Source organism: Balaenoptera borealis (genome assembly GCF_965194805.1).
Source record: "Balaenoptera borealis genome assembly, chromosome: 11".
In the NCBI taxonomy this organism is placed as follows: Eukaryota; Metazoa; Chordata; class Mammalia; order Artiodactyla; family Balaenopteridae; genus Balaenoptera; species Balaenoptera borealis.
In genome coordinates, this window is record NC_138868.1 from 93919222 (window position 1) to 93944673 (window position 25452).

At 39.1% G+C, this 25452-nt stretch overlaps 2 protein-coding genes across 7 annotated transcripts in view; one reads left to right on the forward strand and one right to left on the reverse strand.

Moving 5' to 3' along the window:
• Positions 1-3968, reverse strand: part of USP28 (ubiquitin specific peptidase 28) — a 56489-nt gene extending 52521 nt beyond the window's left edge. For 4 of the 6 annotated variants that reach the window (XM_082342353.1, XM_082342357.1, XM_082342363.1 and 1 more), the window contains exon 1: positions 3832-3968. In XM_082342353.1, coding sequence (XP_082198479.1) covers positions 3832-3888 — 57 coding nt within the window. In that variant the 5' untranslated portion in view covers positions 3889-3968. Of the gene's footprint in view, positions 1-3140; positions 3392-3429; positions 3583-3831 lie in introns of those variants that run through there. The other 2 variants (XM_082342360.1, XM_082342361.1) reach the window with 2 other exon arrangements.
• Positions 3969-9632: 5664 nt separating this feature from the next.
• HTR3B (5-hydroxytryptamine receptor 3B) overlaps positions 9633-25452 on the forward strand; it is a gene marked incomplete at its 5' end in the record, with an annotated part of 76200 nt that continues 60380 nt past the window's right edge. Inside the window, one exon of the mRNA XM_082343941.1 lies at positions 9633-9732. Within this exon, the coding sequence (XP_082200067.1) occupies positions 9633-9732 (100 nt within the window). The remainder of the gene's footprint in view (positions 9733-25452) is intronic.

Below are 25452 nucleotides of genomic sequence, written 5' to 3' on the forward strand. Positions count from 1 at the left end.
ATTTTGACCTCCCTTTTGATTATAAAGTCTTGATGGTGGAAATAGCACTAAGTAGCCCAGATTCTTAGCACACATTAGCCTCTAGGCAAATTTCAACTTTCTTGAGCATCAATTTCCACACCTGGAAAATAAAGTATACCATAAGCCTTGACAGCACTGGTGTGACTATGAAATGAAGTAATGCATACAGGAATTGTTACTAAAATGAAAAACTGATTTTTAAATGTAAAATATTGTGACCTGCCCATCTAACAAAACTCATCTAGAGGTTGTAGTAAAAATACTGATATCCTAGGAGAAAACTGCCTGTGCTATGGTTTTGGTTTTATCACTTACTAGCTGTGTCACTTTGCAAATTCTACTTCCTAGTCGCACTAAATTTTACTTCATAGGGTTGCTATATGGGTTCAATGAGAATAAATGTTAAAGTGCTTCATAAATTGTCAAAAAAGTCTGGATGCAGGACAAGTACAAGCTGGCTACAGCACACCCAAACTTCTGCATTTCTAACAAACTCCGAGGTGATGTGGATGCTGCTGGTCCGTGGACCATATTCCGAGTCGCAAGGAAGCAGAAGTCAGTGAAGGTGCCTGGGGGTTAGGCTCGGATAAGGAAGCTGTAAGAAAACTTAGGCATGTGAGGAGAGACATCTAAATCAGGGTTTCTTAAGCTCAAAATTATTGACATTTGGGGCCAGACAGCTTTTTGTTTAGGGGGGACTATCCTGTACACTGTAGGATGTTTAGCAGCATCCCTGGCTTCTACTGGAGCATTCTCCCCCAGTAGTCACAATCAAAAAGGTCTCTAGACACCAATGATTTAGATTCATCTCTAAGAAATGAAGGGAGAAGGGAAGGGTACCTCTTCCATTGAGAGAAAAAGAGATGATGAAGAGGGGGGGAAAAAAAACCCCCAAATATGAGACAGAGAGCTCTTAAGGTATCAGCAAGCTCAGTTAAGTAGAAAGCAAGGTTATCTATTTAGAAAGAGTGCAGGGAGGACTGAAAGTTTAAAACATCAGGAAGAGAGTTCTAGAGAGTAATAGAAAGGATCTGACCCAAAACAGTGGGTCCACTGACTAAGAAGTAGGATCAGGGATTTCCTGGGCTCCTTGGAGTCAGAAGTGCCTGGGTTCAATCCTGGCTGTACCACTGACTAGCTTGGTGAGCTTCGGCAAATTATTTAACAAGAAACAAGAAAATTTCCTGGAGTTGTCATAAGTACTGAGATAATATATGTTAAATTCGGAGCACAGAGTGTGGCATATAGTACATGATCAATTAATGTTATCTACTACTATTATCAGCGTCATTATTTTCCTTGAAAAATGTTTCACTTGGCTATTGCTTTAAATTTCTTGGATGAAACAAAACACATGGAAAGATCTTGCCTGGTGAGGTATTACTTGTCAATGTGTTTTATAAATTTCCTGAAAGTATTGTGTGAATAGGAACTGTCTGTAGCTGGAGGCATGAGAGTTGTGGAAGCCAACCAAGCATTGACTTACTGATGTTCCAAAAATCACAATTAATGAGACAAGGTAAAAGAGGGTGTAAAGCCAAAAAATCAAAAGAAAGCATTAAATTTTCACCGAAACTGACAGGTTTTCACAGGGCTTCAGTTAGCAGAATGGGTGATGAGCCCTAGTATAGCTGCCAAGGACCACAGGTTTCTAAGAGCCAAACTGACTTCAAGTTGTTTAACCTACAATAACAGTAAACATTGCTGCTGGTTTTCATCTAAGTCAAGAATTGATTGAAATAGCACTCTCTTTTAGACTCGAGTACATACTGAGAACATATTTCAAGAGTACTACATTTTTCTTGCACTCAAATCTTGTACGGCTATAATGGGTTCTGCCTGTTGCATGTACAAATGACCAATAATGGAAGGGAAGCATTCTAGGTTTTAAATAGATTCTGAGTGTCAGGGGAGGAGCGCTCCCCTCAATTAAGAGCAATTAAAGATCCTTTAAGGGCAACGTAGAATGCTTCAGAGAATTCAAAATAGAGTCCATTCTAACATGAAACTTATGAAGATTAGGAAGAAGATATTAAAATCTTTCCTCTGAGATGTGAAAGGTAATTTCCTCATCTAAGACTCCTTCAGCCTAGCCTGCTAACTTCAAGCATTTTACATTAGCAAAAACAAAAAGGGCAAACATTATCAAGCATTCCAAGCTTATCATCTGTCTGCATGGGGCGAATCACTGAGAAGAACAGTAAATGTCATCACTCTGCAGGTTGCCAGGAATCAGGGTCCTCCAGCTAGCCACAGCCACTGGAGTTCCAAAGCTTTCCAAAAATAGCTATGACTTATATACAAGTGTTCATCAAACACCTCACATATGAACTCTTAAACAGAGAGTGCTGAGACAGTGGTCACCTATCAAACTGCGGCAGAGGTAAATGCAGCTGCTGCTGACCAAAAGGCACATGGTGTCAACCAACGAATTTAAATGACTTGCTCTCCCTTAAAATAGTCTCTTCATGACTATATCAACATGACTGTCTCAAAGCTAAGATTTTCCCACCTGTTTTTAACTCACTGTCCTAAAAACAAATAGAACTGATCTCTGAAACCAAAGGAAATCCTGACTCAGGTTCCAACAGGCATTGGTAAACACCTAACAATTTTTCTATTACAAATCAGCACATGAAACACCATCTGCCTATTCTCATTTTGGAGTCCACGACCCGGAGGTATCTTTTACTACAGGAGTTTCAAAAATAAGTGCGGTCACTTTACACACTATTGGTCTCCCGAGTGCCTGAAGAGGAAAAACAAAAAGGCATAGAAGGTTTCTCACGTGGAAGTCTCTGACAGCTCTGTACTGTAAATATTTTATGAAATTCCTCACTTCCAAACTCGCATTTAAATACTTGGTACAGGGTTCCAATTCTGTCTTGAAACAGCGCAGCACTTGACGGGTGACAGGTAGTCTTAAGTTATAACATTCCAAAGTAACATTAGAAGACTTTCTCAAATTGCCCACTTCCCAAGTTTTTTTCGCACAGACATTAACCGTTTGATTTTCTCTCAAACCAGTATTCTTTTACTCTCACCACCTTAGCCCAGAAATCCTCGTATTGATTTCAATCTTCTTAGATAACAGAAAAGGGAAAACATTATCAGCATACCTTGTATTCATCGCGCTGTTCTGTTCCTCCCCCTTCCTTAAAAATCTAGAGTGATGAATGCAGTAATTGGGAAGGCTGCCTTCTGCTTAAAAAAATAGGGGTGTGTGTGGAAGGCATGAAGTGGTAACAAGGACCCCTGGTCTTTCACACGGTGTAGATAAATCCTGGCTTTAACTTAGATAACTTCGGTCTGCTTTAGACTCTTAGAACAGCACTGCCCTAAAACGGATTCGAAAACAAAAACAAAAAACAAAAACCACCAAACCTGCCCCTTTCGGAAGTTTCTCACCCTTGGTGGGGGGCCAGGAGCGCTCTTCTTAGAGATCCCTGATGCAGACAGCCCACGTCCTGCCCTTTATATTTGATTTTCCAAATTAGCTAATCTCCCTCGAACTTCAGCCCGTCCCCGAACCCGAAGAGAGTCCTCAATCTCTGCGACCGAGCCTTGCAGAGACTTCACCCTCCTCCTCGAGCCCCGGGGCTCACCCCGGCCGGCGCGCCGCCCTCTCCCCAGCCGGGCCCGGGCGCCCTCCGCAGACCCCTCCCGCCTGGCCCCGAGCCCGAGCCCCGCAGGCCCGCCCGCCCGCGCCCCGCGCCGCTCCCGCGCCGCTCCCGCCCCGGCCCCGCACCCCCTACTCCCGCGGGACCCGGAGCCAGCCCCCCGGCTCCCGCCCGCCGCCGCGGGGCCCACCGAGCCGTGGCGGTCGGCTGCTCCGGCCGCGTCGTCCTGCTGCAGCTCCGCAGTCATGGCCGAGGCGCCCCTCCGCGGGTCACCCTCCTCCCGCCGCCGCGGCCAGCCCAGCCTCGCCGGAGGAGGAGGAGGAGGAGGAGGAGGAGGAGGAGGAGAAGGAGGAGGTAGAGAAGGAGGAGGTAGAGAAGGAGGCCCCGCCTCCGCCCTCCACCCCGCTAGGGCCCCGCCTCCGCCCCGCCGCGCGCCGGCGGCTCAGCCCACACGCTCCGCCCCCGGCCTGCGCGCGCACGCCAAGCGCGCGGCCGAGGGACGAGCCGCTCTTTGCGTGCTCCCGCATACGCCGGCATATGACCCGGCGCCGGTCACGTGACCCCGGCCCCGCCCGCGCCTAACGGTCAGCGTCTGCGCCCGAGCGGTGTGTTCCGGGCGGTTGACGTCCAGGAAATGGTGTTGTGGAGTGTGGACCCTGTTTTCCCAAGTCTCCTTCTCTGCCGTCGTCCCTCAAACCTGCTCATTTCTAGGACTCACCACCGGCTCAAGACTCCTCACAGACGAGTTCAGGCTGCTCCCCATTTGGGGAACCTGTCTAGGGACCGCGTAAGAGAGGGTTTTCCACCTGGCGCTGGAGCCATTTCCAAGTCCAGTGACACGAAAGATTTATCATCCTTGAGAAAAGGAAAGGCGGAGGCTGAATGGAGTGGTCTGACGGGTAAAGCTAACCAAACGGACCAGAGCCTGTGTTCACTGATGCTCAGGGAAGTGCCCTAACACCGACCTGGGCAGGGGGAGCAAGAATTGCCCAGTTTTCCCATTTTAGATTTTATGGCGTTCAAACTAAAATTTTATAGTGTTTTAAGTTTGAGCCAGATGCTTATGATGGCACATTAAGAGCTAAGGTGCCCTCAACTGGATTGTGTTTTCAACAATTTGATGGAGATTGTAACTGCTAAACCCTGTCTCCCGTTTATTCACGTGTATCGCAATGACAATCCACTTGGCACACTTTGGGCTGGTCCAAATCTTGTGTGGAGGCTGGGGAGGGAAGGGCCTCTTTTAGAGGGTAGTGCTTATCTGGTTGCCCTGCTCTAGCCCTTGGGCAGCACCTTCAGTGTGAATTTTATGTGGATGGTGGCCTTTCCTGTGCTGCTGGCATTGTCCTCCAGGTGACTGTGATGTTTTGCCTGCAGGCGTTTCTAGTCTGCATGGGAGCACAGCTTGAGGCATAAGGAAACAGATACAGATCAGGTGCAGCTCCCGTGGGAGACCCGATTACTCTCAGGAGCCTAGACAACTGACTGCTGCTACTTCCTGCACCTGGAGATTCAGGGGGGGTCTCCTTTCCCTGGCAGGTAAACTGGCAGCCTGATCATAATCTTCCACATTCAGCAGGCTGTGTGTTTATGTCTGGTGGTTGTAGGACTCTTTATGCTTGTGGCTTTGACTTTTTTTTTTTTTTTTTCCTCCTGGGTAATCAAAACGTGTGTTCCTGGCCTCAACCTGGGGGTCATAGCAAAATAAGTTGATTTCCCAGTCCACTTTCTTTGCAGCATTGCATACTTCTACATTGCTAGAAAGCTCTATTTCCGTGTGTCTTTACCATGTCTCTGGAGCAACTCGTTTGCCTTTGCACATTCATTTTAGGAAATTGCTTATTTAATGTGTTTAAATGCGGTGGAAACCTGTAACTTTTGTTTATGAAATTTTCCTTAAAAGACCTCCAGAGACCTTCTACACCCATATATCTGAACGAGGTATGCATAGCCATTTTGTAAATACAGGCCCCTGAGTTTTAAGTGTCTTTCTGCTATATGGTTCTAAACAGGGCTCCAGATCTAATAAATTTGTTATAATGTGAGAGCCGTAGATCTGGTAAATCCTCTTAGCGCCCTTGGGTTTAACTACCACTTGGTCCTGGACGTGGTAATCAGCTAGAGACCCCCTGTCCAACGAGAGTATTTAATGAATACTCTGTGTCATTGCTTGGCCATCAGTTGGCAATCTTCATGGTGACCAAATATCAAAAGTAGGTATCATGGAACGTCACTACAGAAAACCCCTTCTCAGTTGTCCTTAAAACCATACTTGAAGGCTCCAGAATAATTGCGTTATTAGTTGATAATCATTTCAAGAATATTCAGGAAAAAAAGAAATAATAACAAGCAGTAACAAATAATTGACTTGTTTAAGAAAGGAATCGTTTCCAGAGTATTTTCCCAAAGAAAAAATTTCCTCTCCTGGAAAACTTCTTGTCCCAATGCTAAATTATTTTCTGAGTCAATGAATTTATATTTCTGCCTCTGATTTACCTCAATTCCAAAGTATAGTTTGTTTTAATGAAATGATCCCATTTCAGTGTTATTGAATACTGGTGTGGAGCTTGTGTGGGCTAAATGAGAATGAAGGGGAAATGTTCGGAAAGGAAAAAAGGGAAAAGAAAGCAATGTATACTTATATTTCTTCTCTGCTTCACTCTGTAAATAGTTTTGCCAGTGGCTTCGGAGCAACTGGATTTGAAAGCTGATGGCTGAGGCTGACTAACAGGTGTGACTGTTGTTTGAGCTATGGATTCCTTTCCAGGAATGATCTAGACAGGAATGTCCTTAAGAGCCAGCTTCTCAGCAGTTAGGAAAATGGCCTTTCTTACTATGGAGGAAAGAATATGGGTATTTCTGTTATAACCCCTAGATGAAAGAGTTAGATGATGTGTAAGGTTAAATATAGGTGTTAAAAAGGTTTCAGAAAAGGCTCTCTTTTGCTAGTTGAAAAACAAATGTGTTTCCAACCTTTCTGAAATGTGTACTATGGGCAATGTAGTTTGTGGAGAATTGAAACAACTTTCAGTAAAGTTAATGAGTTCATTTTAATTTGAGAAATATTTGGCCCTGGTATTCAAAATAACAACATCAGGTTTCCTTCCTTTTGTTTCTCTAGAAAATATAGAGAAACACTAAAAAAACAAACAAAAAAAAAACCTACTGAAATCTTGGGATTCAATTTTCCTTTTATAAAAAAGTGAAAACAACTTTAGCCTCCAGATGGAAAGGTGAAAATAAACAATTAGAAATAAGTCCATTTTTGCAAACTTGATTTTTGACAACATTGTAACCCAGTGGGGATAAGATGGACTTTTAGTAAATGGTCCTTAGTTCTTCATATAAAAATTAGTTTTGGACTGTTACATTATAAACAAATGTAATGAAAGGCTTAAGTGTAAAAAAGCAAAATTTAAAACTTTTGAGACACTTCATTGGGGAGTCTCTATCCTTAGGGCAGAGGGGAACTTTCTTAAATCAGAGACAAAAGCACAGTCCATAAAAGAAAAGATTGATAAATTACATTAAAATCAAGAATTTCTCTTCATCAAAAGGTACCACAGGAAAAATGAAAATATCAACAAACTGAGAGAAAATATTTACAATACATATAACTGGTAACATATTAGTATCTAGGACAAACCTCCGGCTTCATCTGGCATGATTAACATATTGGGCCCAATAATTCTTTGTTGTGGAGGCTCAACTTATTAGATGCCAGTAACTCTCCCCTGCCAAGTTGTAGGACCATTAAAAATGTCTCCAGACATTGTTAAATGTTTCCTAAGGGGCAAATTCTCCTCCAGCTGTGAATCACAGATCTAAACTAAGTGAAAAATGAAATAAGTCAGACAAAGACAGATACTGTACTTCAGGGGTCCCCAACCGTTCGCAGCCTCTTAGGAACCCGGCTACGGCAGGAGATGAGTGGCGGGCAAGCGAGTGAAGCTTCATCTGCTCCCCATTGCTCCCCATCACTCGCATTACCGCCTGAACCAACCCCACCCCCGTCTGTGGAAAAATTGTCTTCCATAAAACCAGTCCCCGGTGCCAAAAAGATTGGGGACCAGTGCTCTACATTATCACTTATATGTGGAATCTAAAAAATAAAACGAATATAACAAAACAGAAACAGATTCAGATATAGAGAACAAACTAGTAGTTACTAGTGGGGAGAGTGAAGAGAAGAGGGGCAAAAAAGGGGATTAAGAGATACAAACTACAATGTATAAAATAAATAAGCAACAAGGATATATTGTACAGCACAGGGAAATATAGCCATTATTTAGTAATAACTTTAAATGGAGTACAATCTATTAAAATATTGAATCACTATGTTGTAAACCTGAAACTAACACAGTATTGTAAATCAACTATACTTCAGTTAAAAATAAAGACATCTCAAGATGATTTTAGTCCTTTTCTAGGTATGGAAACATGCAAGTCTGGGCTCACTGAAATTATTCCTCTGATATGCATCTTAACTATCTAGGGCCAGTACCCTGTTTTCCTCCATCCTGAATTCCCCTCAGGGCACACCAGCGGGGGCTATAGTGGCTGATGGCTTTATGGCTGCAACATCCTTTGTTTACTGAAATGGCAGGTGGGACCTTCTTTTTCCACATGTGTCAAAGCTGGGGCCTTGCTACAGAAACCAAAAATATGACTTAGGATAAAAACCAGAAAGCCACCCAGGAAAAGCAAATAGAAACTTGTATAATGCAGCAAGTACTGGGACATAAATTGGGACTTCAGGTGACTTAAATTTTTTTTCACTCAGGACCACCACTGAAGGAAAATATCCTCCTCAAAATATCAGGATTTGAAACAATAGATGAGGCAAAAGTAACTTATACAATTTTGCCTTTAGAAATGCAAATTTTTTAGTGATCTGATACTTGACTCTGGTAGGAAAAATAATATTTTTAGAGGAAGTGATAGCTAACAGTACTGAGCACTTACAGCCTAGGTGGTGTTCTGAGTGCTTTGCATATATGAACTCATTTTATCCTCACAAGTAAGTACTATTATTATTTACTACCTGCTTCACAGATAAGAAAACCACCACAGAAAGGTTAATTTGCCTAAAGTCTCTCTACTAATAAAGGTAGAGCCAGGATTCTAAGCTAAGCAGTCTAGCTCTCTTTCTGTAGCCTGGGTAAAGGATAAGATTCTGGCTTAGGGAAACCCAGTCTGGAAAAGATGAATAATTAGAGAAGAAACAGCCTCAAAAGACTTCTCTGAGGAGGTGCTATTTGAGTTGAGAAAGACAGGGAAGGCTGAGAGGAAGACAGTGGGAGTCCAGGCACTCAGAAGACCAGGTATAGTTGGGGTAAGCACAGGTCCCAGTTTGCCTAGTGCAATTCTGATTTACCCCTATTTTCCCCACATGATTATTAGTAGCTCCACCTTCCTCAAACTTCCAGGTTTGGATGATAAATTACGTGTTCACCCTCCTTATGGAGCATTTTATCCTGAACTTAATTTAAGCAATGATCCTAGAGAATTTTACCATAGTATTTCCCAAAGTCTTTCAGACTATCTATGTCTGATAAGCATGCATCATTCACAAGAATTTGTTTCATTTCTAAAGAACACAGCCAGAGGGAATAGAGGGTACCTAGAGTGAGTGAATTCCCTGCCTTGAGTCCCATGCCCTTAAGGGACTGTAGCTTTTTCACTTTTGTAAGCCAACCTCTACTGGCACTTAAGGCCTAGGTGCCTCAAGGCCATCCCTGAAGAGATGGAGCTTTGTGGAGTTGCGGGGAGTGGGGGGGGGCGGGGCGGGCAGGTAATAATTGATGGTCTCTGCCTGAGGGGTAAAAGCTAAGGGCAGAAGTTGAATGGGGCTTTCGTCTCCGTTGGAGGAAGAGTTTAGAATTTCAGACCTGAGGAGACAGAGGTAAGAACTCTGAAGCTCTGAAACAATTGTTGTATTTATTGTCTCTTAGACTTCTCCAGAATAATCCATAGCAAGCAACTTAAAACCAAAGGAATGGGGTGCTGAATAGACTGTCTGGAATCCAACCATTTTTTGTGAGGAGCTGCAGCCCTATAGAATGGGTGACAGTGTCTTTTGGGAGTACAGGTAAGTATTGCATTACTGGGGCCAGCAGATTAGAGAGTTGGTTTCTGCAAATCAAGGAGCTCTAGTACCAAGGAGTTAAAAAGCTTTGGGAAAGTATCTCAGCTTAAAATTGTTAGTCATGTTATTTGAAGTAGAGGATTCTCAACTTTTGTTCCTTCAGCTTTATGAAAAGATGAGCAGTGACCCCAATGACTATTATTTTATGCTAAATCTCATTATTTCATTGGCAAGACAAAGAGAATGGGCTGAGGGCAAACCAACACTATGACTTGTTTCTGAATGAGCTGGTTCTGAGCTCATCTGATGAACATGAAAATATTGTGACATTATGAACTGACACTTGAATGTTTTGATTTTTACAAATGCTAAATATGCATTGTTCAAACTGGATAGGGTAGTTAAAGAGCCCCTATTCCATCAGCCTGTGGACATTACCAAATAAGCCTACACCTTCAGAGCAAATTCTAGAGATTCCCTGAGGGAGATTTCTTGAAGCAAAAGTTTGTTAAAGTGACTTTTTTGTTTACTTTCTTGGTTAGCAGTATTTAGCCATACTAGAAACGCTATGATATATCTTTTGCCTTTTCCATCCATGTACACATGTCAGTTTGGAATCTCTCTATTGGTAAAAACTAAAAATCTGAACCATTCAATGATGTAAGATACCATCTTTGTCTTAAACTAAGCTACTAGAGCTGATTTTCTCTTTTAAAAGTGACAGATTAAAAATAGTTTTATTTTTCTCATAAAAGAATTTATATTTTAAAAATTTATTTCTTATAGTTCTTATCTATTTTTACTTTCAGATTAAAAAATAAATAATAATCATTGTTATTTTTATGCTTATGTTCAGTCCACAGCAAGTGATACTCATTTTCCTTCTATATTACTGATACGGTGTTGACTTTTAAAATAAACCTAAAAAGTGAGTCAATCAAGAGTACTGCTTCTGATGTGGAGGAATAAAATCTTAAAAAACCTATCCTCCAACAGATAACAATTATAAACTCTGGACAAAATAAAAACAACTACTTGAAGTGTCTGAAGATTGAACATAGTTTTTAAAAGGGAATCAAAATGTGAAAGAAAGTTCTGAGAAGGGGCATGTGCCCCACTTTTGCAGCATTACTCAGACAACAGGCCACAATTTCAGCATGACACAGGGTGGTTGAAGCACTTATAGAAAACCAACCAGGTTTCTGGACTGATAAACCATAAACTAGAGCTTGGGATATTTAAATACAGCCACTCAAGAGTGAGAAAGGGAATTGTGAAAAGGAGATAAGTAGAGAAGAGGATCCCTGAGTTCTTGTGTAGACTCTGCCCAAGTCTCTGGCTGACTCTTATACCATAGACACAAAGCACCTCAGAAAGGACAAAAGAAATCATCTGAGCTTTGAGTTGTTACCCACCTTAGAAGAAATAGTTTGCAGTTTGAATATAACCAAATTAATTTGCTGCTGAAACAAAAACATCAACACACACACACACACACACGCACACCTCTCTCTCCTTTAGATATAACAGAATCCAGAGTCTCAACAAAATAACATAATGTGCAACATACAATAAAAAATTACTCAATATATAAAGACCCAGGAAAATGTGACTCATTCTCAAGAGAAAAGACAATCAATAGGCCAGATCAAGATGTTGGAATTATCAGATAAAAACATTAAAGTGTCTAGAACTACCATATGACCCAGCAATCCCACTCCTGGGCATATACCTAGAGAAAACCATAATTTGAAAAGATGCGTGCACCCCAATGTTCATTGCAGCACTATTTACAATAGCCAAGACATGGAAGCAACCTAAATTTCCACCAACAGAGGAATTGATAAAGAAATGTGGTACATATATACAATGGAATACTACTCAGCCATATAAAAGAATGAAATAACCATTTGCAGCAACATGGATGGACCTAGAGATTGTCATACTGAGTGAAGTAAGTCAGACAGAGAAAGACAAATATCATGTGATATTGCTTATATGTGGAATCTGAAAAAAAAGGGTACAAATGAACTTATTTACAAAACAAGTAGAGTCATGGAGACTCTACTTCTACTTCATATATATTAGTATGTACATGTCAATCCCAATCTCCCAATTTATCCCTCCTCCCCCTTATCCCCTGACATGGTTGCCAGGGGATAAGGGGGAGGAGGGATAAATTGGGAGATTGGGATTGACATATACACACTAAAATATATAAAATAGATAACTAATAAGAACCTGCTGTATAGCACAGGGAACTCTACTCAATACTCTGTAATGGCCTATATGGGAAAAGAATCTGGAAAAAAAAAAAAGAGTGGATATATGTATATGCATAACTGATTCACTTTGCTGTACACCTGAAACTAAAACATTGTAAATCAACTATACTCCAATAAAAATTTTAAAAAAATTAAAGTGTCTATGGTAACTATGCTTGATGAAGTAAAGGAAAACATACATTAATAAATGAAAAAGTGGAAAACCTCAACACATAATTAGAAAATACAAACAAGAACCAAATGAAAAATTTAGAACTTAAAACATTCAGTATTTGAAATAAAGTAATTGAACTGGCTTTATAACAGGCTACATATTTTTATGTAAAGGAAAAACTATAATATTTTCGCATGGAGTATATAAAACAGAATACATAAGACAATAGCAGGGGCTAGTAAATTGAACTAAGTGATTGCAAGATTACTACATTTCATGGGAAGGTACAGTCCTAATGCTAAAAGTAGACTGTGAAAAGAATGAATATTTTAATCCCTAGTGTAACCACTAAGAAAATTATGTAAGAGACATAGCTAAAAAGTCAATAGGTAATCTTAAATGGGAGTTTAAAAAAATCAAAAAGGAGGAACAAAAAAACCAGAAAAATACAGAAAACAAATCATAAAATGGGAGACCTAAATCCAACCATATCAATAATTACTTTAAATGGATCAAACATTCCAATCAAAAGGCACAAATTAACAAAATAAAATTAAAAGCAAGACCCAACTATGTTATATACAAGAGATGCACTTTAAATATAAAAACACATGTAAATGGATTGGAAAAAAGGGGTGGAAAATGAACTGAATGTTTCTGTCCCCCTAAAATTCATATGTTGAAATCTTAACCCCCAATGTGATGGTATTAGGAAATGGGGCCTCTGGGAAAGTAATTAAGTCATGAGGGTAGAGCCCTCATGAATGAAATTAGTGCCCTTATAAAAGAGGCCCTAGAGAGCTTTCTAGTCATCTTTCTACCATATAAGGATACCAGAGAAGTTGGTATTCTGCCACCCAGAAGAGGGCCTTCACCAGAACTTGACCATGCTGGCACCCTGATCTTGGACATCGATCCTCTAGAACTGTGAGAAATAAGTTTCTGTTATGTATAAGCCACCTAGTCTTTGGTATTCTGTTTTAGCAGCCCAAAATGATAAAGACATAGTGCAAAATAACCATAGGAAGGCTGGAGTGGCTATTAATATCAGACAAAATAGATCTCGTTACACAGAGGGTCATTTTATACTGATGAAAGCATCAACTCATCAGGAAGCCATAATAATCATAAATGTGTATGCATGTAATAACAGAGCTTCAAAAATACATGAAGCAAAAATTGAAAGAATAAAATGGAGAAACAGGCAATTCTACAATAGTGGCAAGAGATTTTAACACCTTTCTGGAAGGGGTAGAACAAGAGACCACCCCCCCCAAAAAAAAGTCAGTAAAAATATAATCTGAACATACTGTCAACCACCCTGATCTAATTGATATTCACAGAATGCTACATCCAACAATGACAGAATATACAGTCCTTTCGAGTGTACATGGTGCTTTCACAATAATAAATCATATGCTATGCCATAAAACATCTCTCAATCAGAGTGAAATTATTGAAATCATATGTATGTATGTTCTTTGACCAAAACAAGATTAAACTGGAAATCAAAAGCAATACAAAGTTTAGAAAACATCCAAAAATTTAAAACAAACAACTCATTTCTAAATAATACATGGCTCAGGAAAGAAATCACAAGAGAAATTAGAAAATATTTGAAACTGAAAAATAGTAAATATACAACATATCAAAATTTGTGCAGTGTCACTTATGCAGTGCCTAGAGGAAATGTATGGTTTTAAGTGCTTATGTTAGACAAAGAAGAAAGGTCTTAAATCAATGACCTACTGTTCCACTGTAAGACAATAAACAAAGAAGACCAAAGTAAAAAAGTAAGCGTAAGGAAGGAAATAATAAAGATAAGAGGATAAGACAATGAAATAGAAAACAGACAAAAGAAAGAAAATAACAAAGCCAAAATCCGGCTCATTGAAACATACTTTAGAAAACTGATAACCTCCTATGTTATCAACTGAATTGTGGTCCCTCAAAATTTACACACTGAGGCTCTAATCCCTAATGTGACTATATTTGAAGATAGGGCGTTGAAGGAGATAATTAAGATAAATGAAGTCATAAGAGTGGGGTCCTAATCCTATAGGACCGGTATCCTTATAAGAAGAGGAGGAGACACCAATGATGTATGTGTACAAATTCACATATGTCATGTGAAGACATAGCAAGAAGGAAGCAATCTATAAGCCAAAGAGTGAGGCTTCAGGAGAAACAAACTAGGCATACCTTGATCTTGTACTTCCAGATTACAGAAATATGAGAAAATAAATTTCTGTTGTTTAAGCCACCCAGTCTGTAGTATTTTGTTATGGCAGCCCTACAAGGGCTATATAGGGACAGTGAGAAACTGGCCATCTGCAATCCAGGAAGTGAGCACCAGGAATCAATCACTTTGATCTTGGATTTCCCAGCCTCCAGAATTGTGGGAAATAAATTTCTACTGTTTAAGCCACCAAGTCCCTGCTATTTTTATTATGAGAAATAATAAAAATAGCCTAAGCTGACTAAGACAGATGGGAAGATTCAATAATTGTTATGTTGTTAATTTTTTCCAAATTGATCTACAGATTCAACATAATTTCATCAAAATCTCAGCAGGTTTTTCTGTAGAAATTGATAAGCTGATTCTAAAGCTTGTACAGGCATACCTCATTTTATTGCACTTTGTTTTATTGTGCTTTGCAGATACTGTGTTTTAATACAAACTGAGTTTGTGGCAACCCTGCATCCAGAAAATCTATTGACACCATTTTTCCAACAGCCTTTGCTCACTTCATCTCTCTGTATCACATTTTGGTAATTCTCACAATATTGCAAATTTTTCATTATTATTATATTTGTTATGGTGATCTCTGATCAGTGATCTTTGATGTTACCATTGCAAAAAGATTACACTCACTAAAGTTTCAAATGATGGTTAGCAATTTTTTTTAGCAATTAAGAATTTTAAAATTAAAGTGTATAAATTGTTTTTTTAGACATAATGCTACTGCACACTTAATAGACTACAGTAGAGTGTAAACATAACTTGCATATGCACTAGGAAACCAAAAAATTCATGTGATTTTCTTTATTGTGATAGTCACTTTGTTGCAGTTGTCTGGAACCAAACCCACATATCTCTGAGGTATGCCTGTATAGAAATGTGGAGGAGCTAGAATAACTAATATAATCTTGAAAAAGAATTGGAGACCTTATACTGTATAATTTCAGGTCATGTGGTGTTGGCAAAAGGATATGCAGTGGCTCTCCCAGGGACAATTTTGTCCCCTAGGAGACATTTGGCAATGTGTGGAGACATTTTTGGTTGTCACAATTAGGGGATGGGTACTACAGGCATCTTATGAGTAGAGGTCAGGGACACTGCTAAATATCCTATAATGCACAGGAAAAACTTCCTCACAACAAATAATTATTTGGCTCAAGATGTCAATAGTGCTGAAATTGAGAAACCTTATGGTAGACAAATATATCAATGCAACAGCATAAGAGAGTCCAGAAACAAATTCACAGAGTCAATTGATTTTCAGAAAAGTGCTGATGCAATTCACTGGGAAAAGAAAAGTCTTTTCAATAAATGGTGATAAACAATGGATATTTGTATAGAAAAAATGAACCTTGACTTTAATTTTATATACAACAACTAATTCCACATCAGCCAAAGATCTAAATGTAATACTAAAATTTTAATGCTTCTAGGGACAAGACAACATAAGGGAATATCTTTTCTACCTAGATATAGGCAAAAATTTGTTTGACAGAACATAAAGTACATTAAACATAAAAGAAGAAATTGATAAATTGACTTAATCAAAATGAAAAATTTCTGCTCCTCAAAAAACTTTTAAGAAAATGAAAAGGTAAGCCACAGACTGGGAGAACATATTTGCAATACATATATCTTACAAGATTATTCATAACCTGATGTATAAAGAATGCCTACAAATCATTAAGAAAAAGACAGCTCATTTTTAAAAGGGCAAAACACTTGAACAGATACTTTACAATAAGATATATGAATGTCCAGTATATCATTAGTCACCAGGGAAATGCAAATTAAAACTAGAATGTGATATTACTACACACCCACGAGAGCAACTAAAATTTAAAGGACTTTATAAAGTGTTGGAAAAGATTTGAAGCAACCCAAACTCACATATAGATACAAAGTGGGAGTACAAAGTGGTAAAACCACTTTGGAAAACTGAGAGTTCCTTATATGTTAAACATACACATATCTTAATACCCAGCAATCCATTCCCAGATTTTTACCCAGGAGAAATGAAAAGTGTGCATCCATAAACAGACTTGTACAAGAATGTCCATAGTACCTTTATTCATAATAGTACCAAACTGGAAGTGACTGAAATGTTCATAAACAGGAGATTGGATAAACAAGTTGTGTAATATCCATATGATAAAATATCATTCAGCAATAAAAATCAAAGAATTATTGTTATACATAACAACATATTTGAATTTCGAAAACACTTAATTGTGAAAAAGAAGCCTGGCACAAAAGAGTACATACTGTATATGATTCCAATTATATGAAATTCTAAAGGCAAAGATGTGTTAAACAGAACAGGAAAAGAACATGAAGGAAATTTTTGGAAATGTACTGTATCTTAATTGGGATGTTGGTTACATGAATGTATACATTTTTCAAAATGCATCAGCCTGTACACTTAAGATCTGTGCATTTTAGCATATGTAAATTATTATCTCCATTTTACAGTAACAACAAAGCACAAAAAAGAATTTAAAAGTAAAAGAATTAAAAAGTGAGCTGGCCAAACTGAGGGTGAAAACTAGAATAAAAGCCTTTTAAAAAACCGTTTCCATAGGAGTTCCCTGGCGGTCGAGTGATTAGAACTCCATGCAGGAGGCACAGGTTCAATCCCTGGTCAGAGAACTAAGATTCCTGCATGCCATGCAGCGTGGCCAAAAACAGACAAAAAACAAAAACAAAAACAAAACCTGTTTCCAAAAATCACATGATCATATCAATAGATGCAGAAAAGGCATTTGACAAAATCCAACATTCATTAATGATAAAAACTGTCAGTAAACTAGGAATAGAAGGAAACTTCCTCAACTTGATAAAGATTATCTACAAAAAACTTACAGTTAACATCATACCAAGTGGTGAGAAACTCTAAACTTTCTCAACAAAATCATATAGAAGGCAAGGATGTTCTCTGTCACCATTCCTTTCAACAACATACTGGAAGATCTAGCTAATGCAATAAGACAAGAAAAGGAAATAAATGTATATAGATTGCAAAGGAAGAAATAAATATGACATGATCATCGAAGTAGAAAATCCAAAATAATTGTCAAAAATACCTCCTGGAACTAATGTGTGATTATGGCAGGGTTTCAGGACACTTGGTTAATATACAAAAGTTAATTACTTTCCTATATACCAGCAGTGAACAAGTGGAAGTAGAAGTTATAAGCACAATACTATTTATATTAGCACTCCCTCCCTCCCAAATTAAATACTTAGGTATAAATCTAACAAAATATGTACTAGATTTACATGAGGAAAAATTACAAAACTCTGATGAATTAAATCAAAGAAGATCTAAATAAATGTTGAGATAGTCCATGCTTGTAGAGAGGAATAGTAAATATTGTCAAGATGTCAGTTATCTCCAATTTGATCTATAGGTTCAATGGAATCCCAATCAAAATCCCAGCAAGTTATTTTGTGAATATCAACAAACTGATTATAAAGTTTATGTGGAGAGGCAAAAATTCCCCAAATAGCCAACACAATATTGAAAAAGAAAAAGTTGGAAGACTGACACTACCCAACATTAAGACTTAAAATATAAAGCTACAGTAATGAAGACAGTGTAGATTCAGAAAAAGAATAGACAAATAGATCAATGGAATAAAATAGAGAGTGCAGAAAAAAACCCACATAAATATAGTCAACTGATCTTTGACAAAGGAGCAAAGGCCATACAATGGAGCAAAGGTTCTCTTTTCAATAAATAGTGCTGGAACAACTGGACATCCACATGCAAAGAAAAAAAACATCCTAACACATGCCATACACTCTTCACAAAAATATACCAAAAATGGGTCACAGACCTAAATGTAAAACATAAAACTATAAAACTCCTATACAATAACATAGGAGAAAACACAGCTGACCTTGGGTACTTTTTAGATACAACATCAAAGTCACAGTTCATGAAAGAAATAATTGATAAACTGGACTTCATTAAAATTAAAACTGTTCTGTGAAAGACAATGTGAAGAGAAAGAGAGGATAAGCCACAAACTTGGAGAAAATATTTGCAGAATACACATCTAATAAAGGACTGTTATCCAAAATATGCAAAGAAATATTAAAACCCAACAATAAGAAAACAAACAACCTGACTAAAAATGGGCCAGAGACCTTAACAGAAACCTCATCAGAGATATACAGATGACAAATAGGCATATGAAAACCTGCTCCACTTCATATGTCATCAGGGAAATGCAAATTAAAACAACAATGAGGTGCAGTACCTACCTATTAGAATGGTCAGAATCCAGAATACTGGATCAAGATGGCAGAGTAGGAGGATGCAAAGCTCACCTCCCCCACAAACATATCAAAATATATCTATATGTGGAGCATCTCTTGCTGCAAATAACATGGAGACTGGCAGAAAAGCTCTTCTACAACCAAGGCTATAAAGAAAGATCCACATGTAGTCAGGTAGAAAGGGAGAAGAAGCAATTGGGTCAGGAACCACACTCCTAGCATGGGGACACAGAGGAGGAGGGGAATATCATGGGCTTGGTGATCCTCCCTGGGGAGTGAGGGGTTCAAGTCACATTTTGGGCAGCTCAGCCCTGGGGTCCAACAGCAGGAAGACAAGTCCCCTTAGCTGGTTTGAAAACCAATGGAACTTACAGGAAGGCTGTAAGAAACCAAGACTCTGCTGTTTGGGAGTGCACACACACACACTTGCTTACCCCCAGGAAGAGCATGGAGGCAGCAGGTTGAAAATTGCCTGGGCTCTGACCAGCTTGCTGGGACCACCCCAGCATGCAACCCAGTCCATATCAGGCACCTGCTCTGGCCCCTCTTGCTCTGGCTCTGCCAGTGTGGAGGTGCTGTTGCCAAGGAGAGTGTGCACACTTAAAGGGAATGGAGCTGGCTCAGACGCAACCCTCAGGACTTCCACTCCAGTCCCTTGAACCCCACTCCCATCCCTGAGAAGGCAGTGACTGCCATTGAGCAGAGGAGAAGCCCTGGCTTACACATGTCTCAGGCCCTAGCCCTTCCATCTCCAGCCCTACCTCCTACCAAGGTGGTAGTTGCCAGCATACCCTGGGGGAAGATTTAGCCCATGATTGCTTCAGATTCAGCTCTTCCACTAAAGCCACTGGGCACAAGCAGACTGTATAAGGATGCTCCCACACAAGGACACCCCTTCAAGACTGGGATAGGTAACCATTTCACCTAATTTCATAGAGACAGAGAAAGATAAGCAAAATGAGAAGACAATGGAATATGTTTCAATTGAATGAACAAGAACCCTCGCCCCCCAAAAGAACCCTAATGAAATAGAGATAAATATTGAATAATTTACCAAATAAAGAGCTCAAAGTAATAGTAATAAGAATGCTAACTGAACTTGGGAAGAGAATATATGAACACAGTGAGAACTTTAACAAGGAACTAAAAAATAAACAGCTGAAGAATACAATAACTAAAATGAAAAATACAGTAGAAGGAATTAACAGCAAACTAGGTGATACAGAAGAATAAATAAGCAATCTGAAAGAGAATAATGGAAATCATCCAATCGGAATAGCAAAAAAAAAAAAAATTAAAAATGAGGACTTTTAAGGGACCTATGGGACCATATCAAGCATACTAGAATTTGGATGGAGAAGAGAGAAAAGGATAGAAAATGTATTTGATGAAATCATTGCTGAAAACTTCCTGAAGATGAAGAAGGAAACAGATTTCCAGGTACAGGAAGCACAGTGAGTCCCAAACAAGATGAACCCAAACAAACTGACACCAAGATGTACCATAATCAAAATGGCAAAAAGTTAATGATAAAGAGAGAATTTTAAATTCAGCAAGAGAAAAACAAAGAGCCACATACAAGGAACCCTCATAAAGCTATCAGCAGATTTTTCTGCAGAAACTTTGCAGGCCAGAAGGGTGTGGCATGATATATTTAGAGTGCTGGAAGGGAAAAACCTGAACCCAGGATACTCTACCCAGCAAGGTTATCATTCAGAATTGAAGGAGAGAGAAAGAACTTCTCAGACAAGTAAAAACTAAAAGATTCCATCAATACTAAACTGATCTTATAAAACATGTGAAAAAGTCTTCTTTAAGTGGAAAAAGGCTACAAAAAGAAGTAAGAATTTATAGGAAAGAAAAAATCCCACTAGTAAAGGCAAATATATGGTAAAGGCTGTGGATCGACCACTTAAATAAGCTAGTATGAAGATTGAAAGACAAAAATTGGAAAATCAACTATAAATACAATAAACAGTTAAGGGAAAGACACAAAGATGTAAACCATGACATCAAAAACACAAAACATGGGGGAGGGGAGTAAAAAATATAGATCTTTAGAATGTGTTTGAACTTAAATGACTGCCAGTTTAAAACAAGTGGATATAGTTATCAGTCAACATACATGAACCTTATGGTAACCACAAATAAAAAACCTTCAATAGATACACCAAAACTAGGGGAAAAGGAACATAAGCATAGTGCTAATGAAAATTGTCACGCCACAAGGAAAAAGACTAAAAAAGAAAATAACAGAAGAACTACAAAAACAACCAGAAAAAAAGTAATAAAATGGCAATAAGTACATACCTGTCAGTAATCACTCTGAATGTCAATGAACTAAATGCTCCAATCAAAAGACAAAGGGTGAGAGACATTAGGAACCAAGATGGCAGAGTAGACGGACGTGCTCCCACTCCCTCTTACAAGAACACCAGAATCACAACTAGCTGCTGGACAATCATCGACAGGAAGACACTGGAACTCACCAAAAAAGACACCCTACATCCAAAGACAAAGGAGAAGCCACAATGAGATGGTAGGAGGGGAGCAATCACAGTAAAAGCAAATCCCATAACTGCTGGGTGGGTGACTCACAGACTGGAGAACACTTATACCACAGAAATCCAACCACTGGATGAAGGTTCTGAGCCCCACGTCAGGTTCCCAACCTGGGGGTCCAGCAACGGAGGAGGAATTCCTAGAGAATCAGACTTTGAAGGCTAGTGGGATTTGATTGCAGGACTTCGACAGGACTGGGGGAAACAGAGACTCCACTCTTGGAGGCCACACACAAAGTAGTGTGCACATTGGGACCCAGGGGAAGGAGCACTGACCCCAGGGGAGACTGAACCAGACCTACCTGCTAGTGTAGGAGGGTCTCCTGTGGAGGCGGGCAGTGGCTGTGGCTCACTGTGGGGACAAGGAGACTGGCAGCAGAAGTTCTGGGAAGTACTGCTTGGCGTGAGCCCTCCCAGAGCCTGTCATTAGCCCCACCAAAGAGCCCAGGTAGGCTCCAGTGTTGGGTTGCCTCAGGCCAAACAACCAACAGGGAGGGAACCCAGCCCCACCCATCAGCAGTCAAGCAGATTAAAGTTTCACTGAGCTCTGCCCACCAGAGCAACAGTCAGCTCTACCCACCACCAGTCCCTCCCATCAGGAAGCTTGCACAAGCCTCTTAGATAGCCTCATCCACCAGAGGGCAGACATCAGAAGCAAGAAGAACTACAGTCCTGCAGCCTGTGGAACAAGAACCACATTCACAGAAAGATAGACAAGATGAAAAGGCAGAGGGCAATGTACCAGATGAAGGAACAAGATAAAACCCCAGAAAAACAACTAAATGAAGTGGGATAGGCAACCTTCCAGATAAAGAATTCAGAATAATGATAGTGAAGATGATCCAGGACCTCGGAAAAAGAATGGAGGCAAAGATCGAGAAAATGCAAGAAATGTTTAACAAAGACCTAGAAGAATTAAAGAACAAACAAACAGAGGTGAACAATACAATAACTGAAATGAAAACTACACTAGAAGGAATCAATAGCAGAATAACTGAGGCAGAAGAATGGATAAGTGACCTGGAAGACAGAATGGTGGATAAGAGGGAAGTTTATAGCTATACAAGCCTACCTGAAGAAACAAGAAAAATCTCAAATAAACAATCTAACCTTACACCTAAATGAATTAGAGAAAGAAGAACAAACAAAACCCAAAGTTAATAGAAGGAAAGAAATCATAAAGATCAGAGGAGAAATAAATGAAATAGAAACAAAGAAAACAATAGCAAAGATCAATAAAACTAAAAGCTGGTTCTTCGAGAAGATAAACAAAATTGATAAACCATTAGCCAGACTCATCAAGAAAAAGAGGGAGAGGACTCAAATCAATAAAATTAGAAATGAAAAAGGAGAAGTTACAACAGACACTGCAGAAATACAAACCATCCTAAGAGACTACCACCAGCAACTCTATGCCAATAAAATGGACAACCTGGAAGAAATGGACAGATTCTTAGAAATGCACAAACTGCCGAGACTGAACCAGGAAGAAATAGAAAATATGAACAGACCAATCACAAGTAATGAAATTGAAACTGTGATTAAAAATCTTCCAACGACCAGAGCCTCCCATCAAGCCTCTTAGATAGCCTCAACCACCAGAGGGCAGACAACAGAAGCAAGAAAAACTATAATCCTGCAGCCTGTGGACCAAAAACCACAGTTACAGAAAGATAGAGAAGATGAAAAGGCAGAGGGCTATGTACCAGATGAAGGAACAAGATAAAACCCCAGAAAAACAACTCAATGAAGGGGAGATAGGCAACCTTCCAGAAAAAGAATTCAGAATAATGATAGTGAAGATGATCCAGGACCTCGGAATAAGAATGGAGGCAAAGATTGAGAAGATGCAAGAAATGATTAACAAAGACCTAGAAGAATTAAAGAACAAACAAACAGAGATGACCAATACAATAACTGAAATGAAAACTACACTAGAAGGAATCAATAGCAGAATAACTGAGGCAGAAGAACGGATAAGTGACCTGGAAGACAGAATGGTGGAATTCACTGCTGCGGAACAGACTAAAGAAAAAAGAATGAAAAGAAATGAAGACAGCCTAAGAGACCTCTGGGACAACATTAAACGCAACAACATTCGCATTATAGGGGTCCCGGAAGGAGAAGAGAGAGAGAAAGGACCAGAGAAAATATTTGAAGAGATTATAGTTGAAAACTTCCCTAACATGGGAAAGGAAATAGCCACCCAAGTCCAGGAAGCGCAGCGAGTCCCATACAGAATAAACCCAAGGAGAAACACGCCGAGACACATAGTAATCAAAGTGGCAAAAATTAAAGACAAAGAAAAATTATTGAAAGCAGCAAGGGAAAAATGACAAATAACATACAAGGGAACTCCCATAAGGTTAACAGCTGATTTCTCAGCAGAAACTCTGCAAGCCAGAAGGGAGTGGCATGATATACTTAAAGTGATGAAAGGGAAGAACCTACAACCAAGATTACTCTACCCGGCAAGGATCTCATTTAGATTCGATGGAGAAATCAAAAGCTTTACAGACAAGCAAAAGCTAAGAGAATTCAGCACCACCAAACCAGCTCTACAACAAATGCTAAAGGAACTTCTCTAAGTGGGAAACACAAGAGAAGAAAAGGACCTACAAAAACAAACCCAAAACAATTAAGAAAATGGTCATAGGAACATACATATCGATAATTACCTTAAACGTGAATGGATTAAATGCCCCAACCAAAAGACATAGACTGGCTGAATGGATACAAAAACAAGACCCATATATATGCTGTCTACAAGAGACCCACTTTAGACCTAGGGACACATACAGACTGAAAGTGAGGGGATGGAAAAAGGTATTCCATGCAAATGGAAATCAAAAGAAAGCTGGAGTAGCTATACTCATATCAGATAAAATAGACTTTAAAATAAAGAATGTTACAAGAGACAAGGAAGGACACTACATAATGATCCAGGGATCAATCCAAGAAGAAGATATAACAATTATAAATATATATGCACCCAACATAGGAGCACCTCAATACATAAGGCAACTGCTAACAGCTATAAAAGAGGAAATCGACAGTAACACAATCATAGTGGGGGACTTTAACACCTCACTTACACCAATGGACAGATCATCCCAAATGAAAATAAATAAGGAAACAGAAGCTTTAAATGACACAATAGACCAGATAGATTTAATTGATATATATAGGACATTCCATCCAAAAACAGCAGATTACACGTTCTTCTCAAGTGCGCACGGAACATTCTCCAGGATAGATCACATCTTGGGTCACAAATCAAGCCTCAGTAAATTTAAGAAAATTGAAATCATATCAAGCATCTTTTCTGACCACAATGCTATGAGATTAGAAATGAATTACAGGGAAAAAAACGTAAAAAGGAGAAACACATGGAGGCTAAACAATACGTTACTAAATAACCAAGAGATCACTGAAGAAATCAAAGAGGAAATCAAAAAATACCTAGAGACAAATGACAATGAAAACACGACGACCCAAAACCTATGGGATGCAGCAAAAGCGGTTCTAAGAGGGAAGTTTATAGCTATACAAGCCTACCTAAAGAAACAAGAAAAATCTCAAGTAAACAATCTAACCTTACACCTAAAGAAACTAGAGAAAGAAGAACAAACAAAACCCAAAGTTAGCAGAAGGAAAGAAATCATAAAGATCAGAGCAGACATAAGTGAAATAGAAACAAAGAAAACAATAGCAAAGATCAATAAAACTAAAAGTTGGTTCTTTGAGAAGATAAACAAAATTGATAAGCCATTAGCCAGACTCATCAAGAAAAAGAGGGAGAGGACTCAAATCAATAAAATTAGAAATGAAAAAGGAGAAGTTACAACAGACACCGCAGAAATACAAAGCATCCTAAGAGACTACTACAAGCAACTTTATGCCAATAAAATGGACAACCTGGAAGAAATGGACAAATTCTTAGAAAGGTATAACCTTCCAAGACTGAATCAGGAAGAAACAGAAAATATGAACAGACCAATCACAAGTAATGAAATTGAAACTGTGATTAAAAATCTTCCAACAAACAAAAGTCCAGGACCAGATGGCTTCACAGGTGAATTCTATCAAACATTTAGAGAAGAGCTAACACCCATCCTTCTCAAACTCTTCCAAAAAATTGCAGAGGAAGGAACACTCCCAAACTCATTCTCTGAGGCCACCATCACCCTGATACCA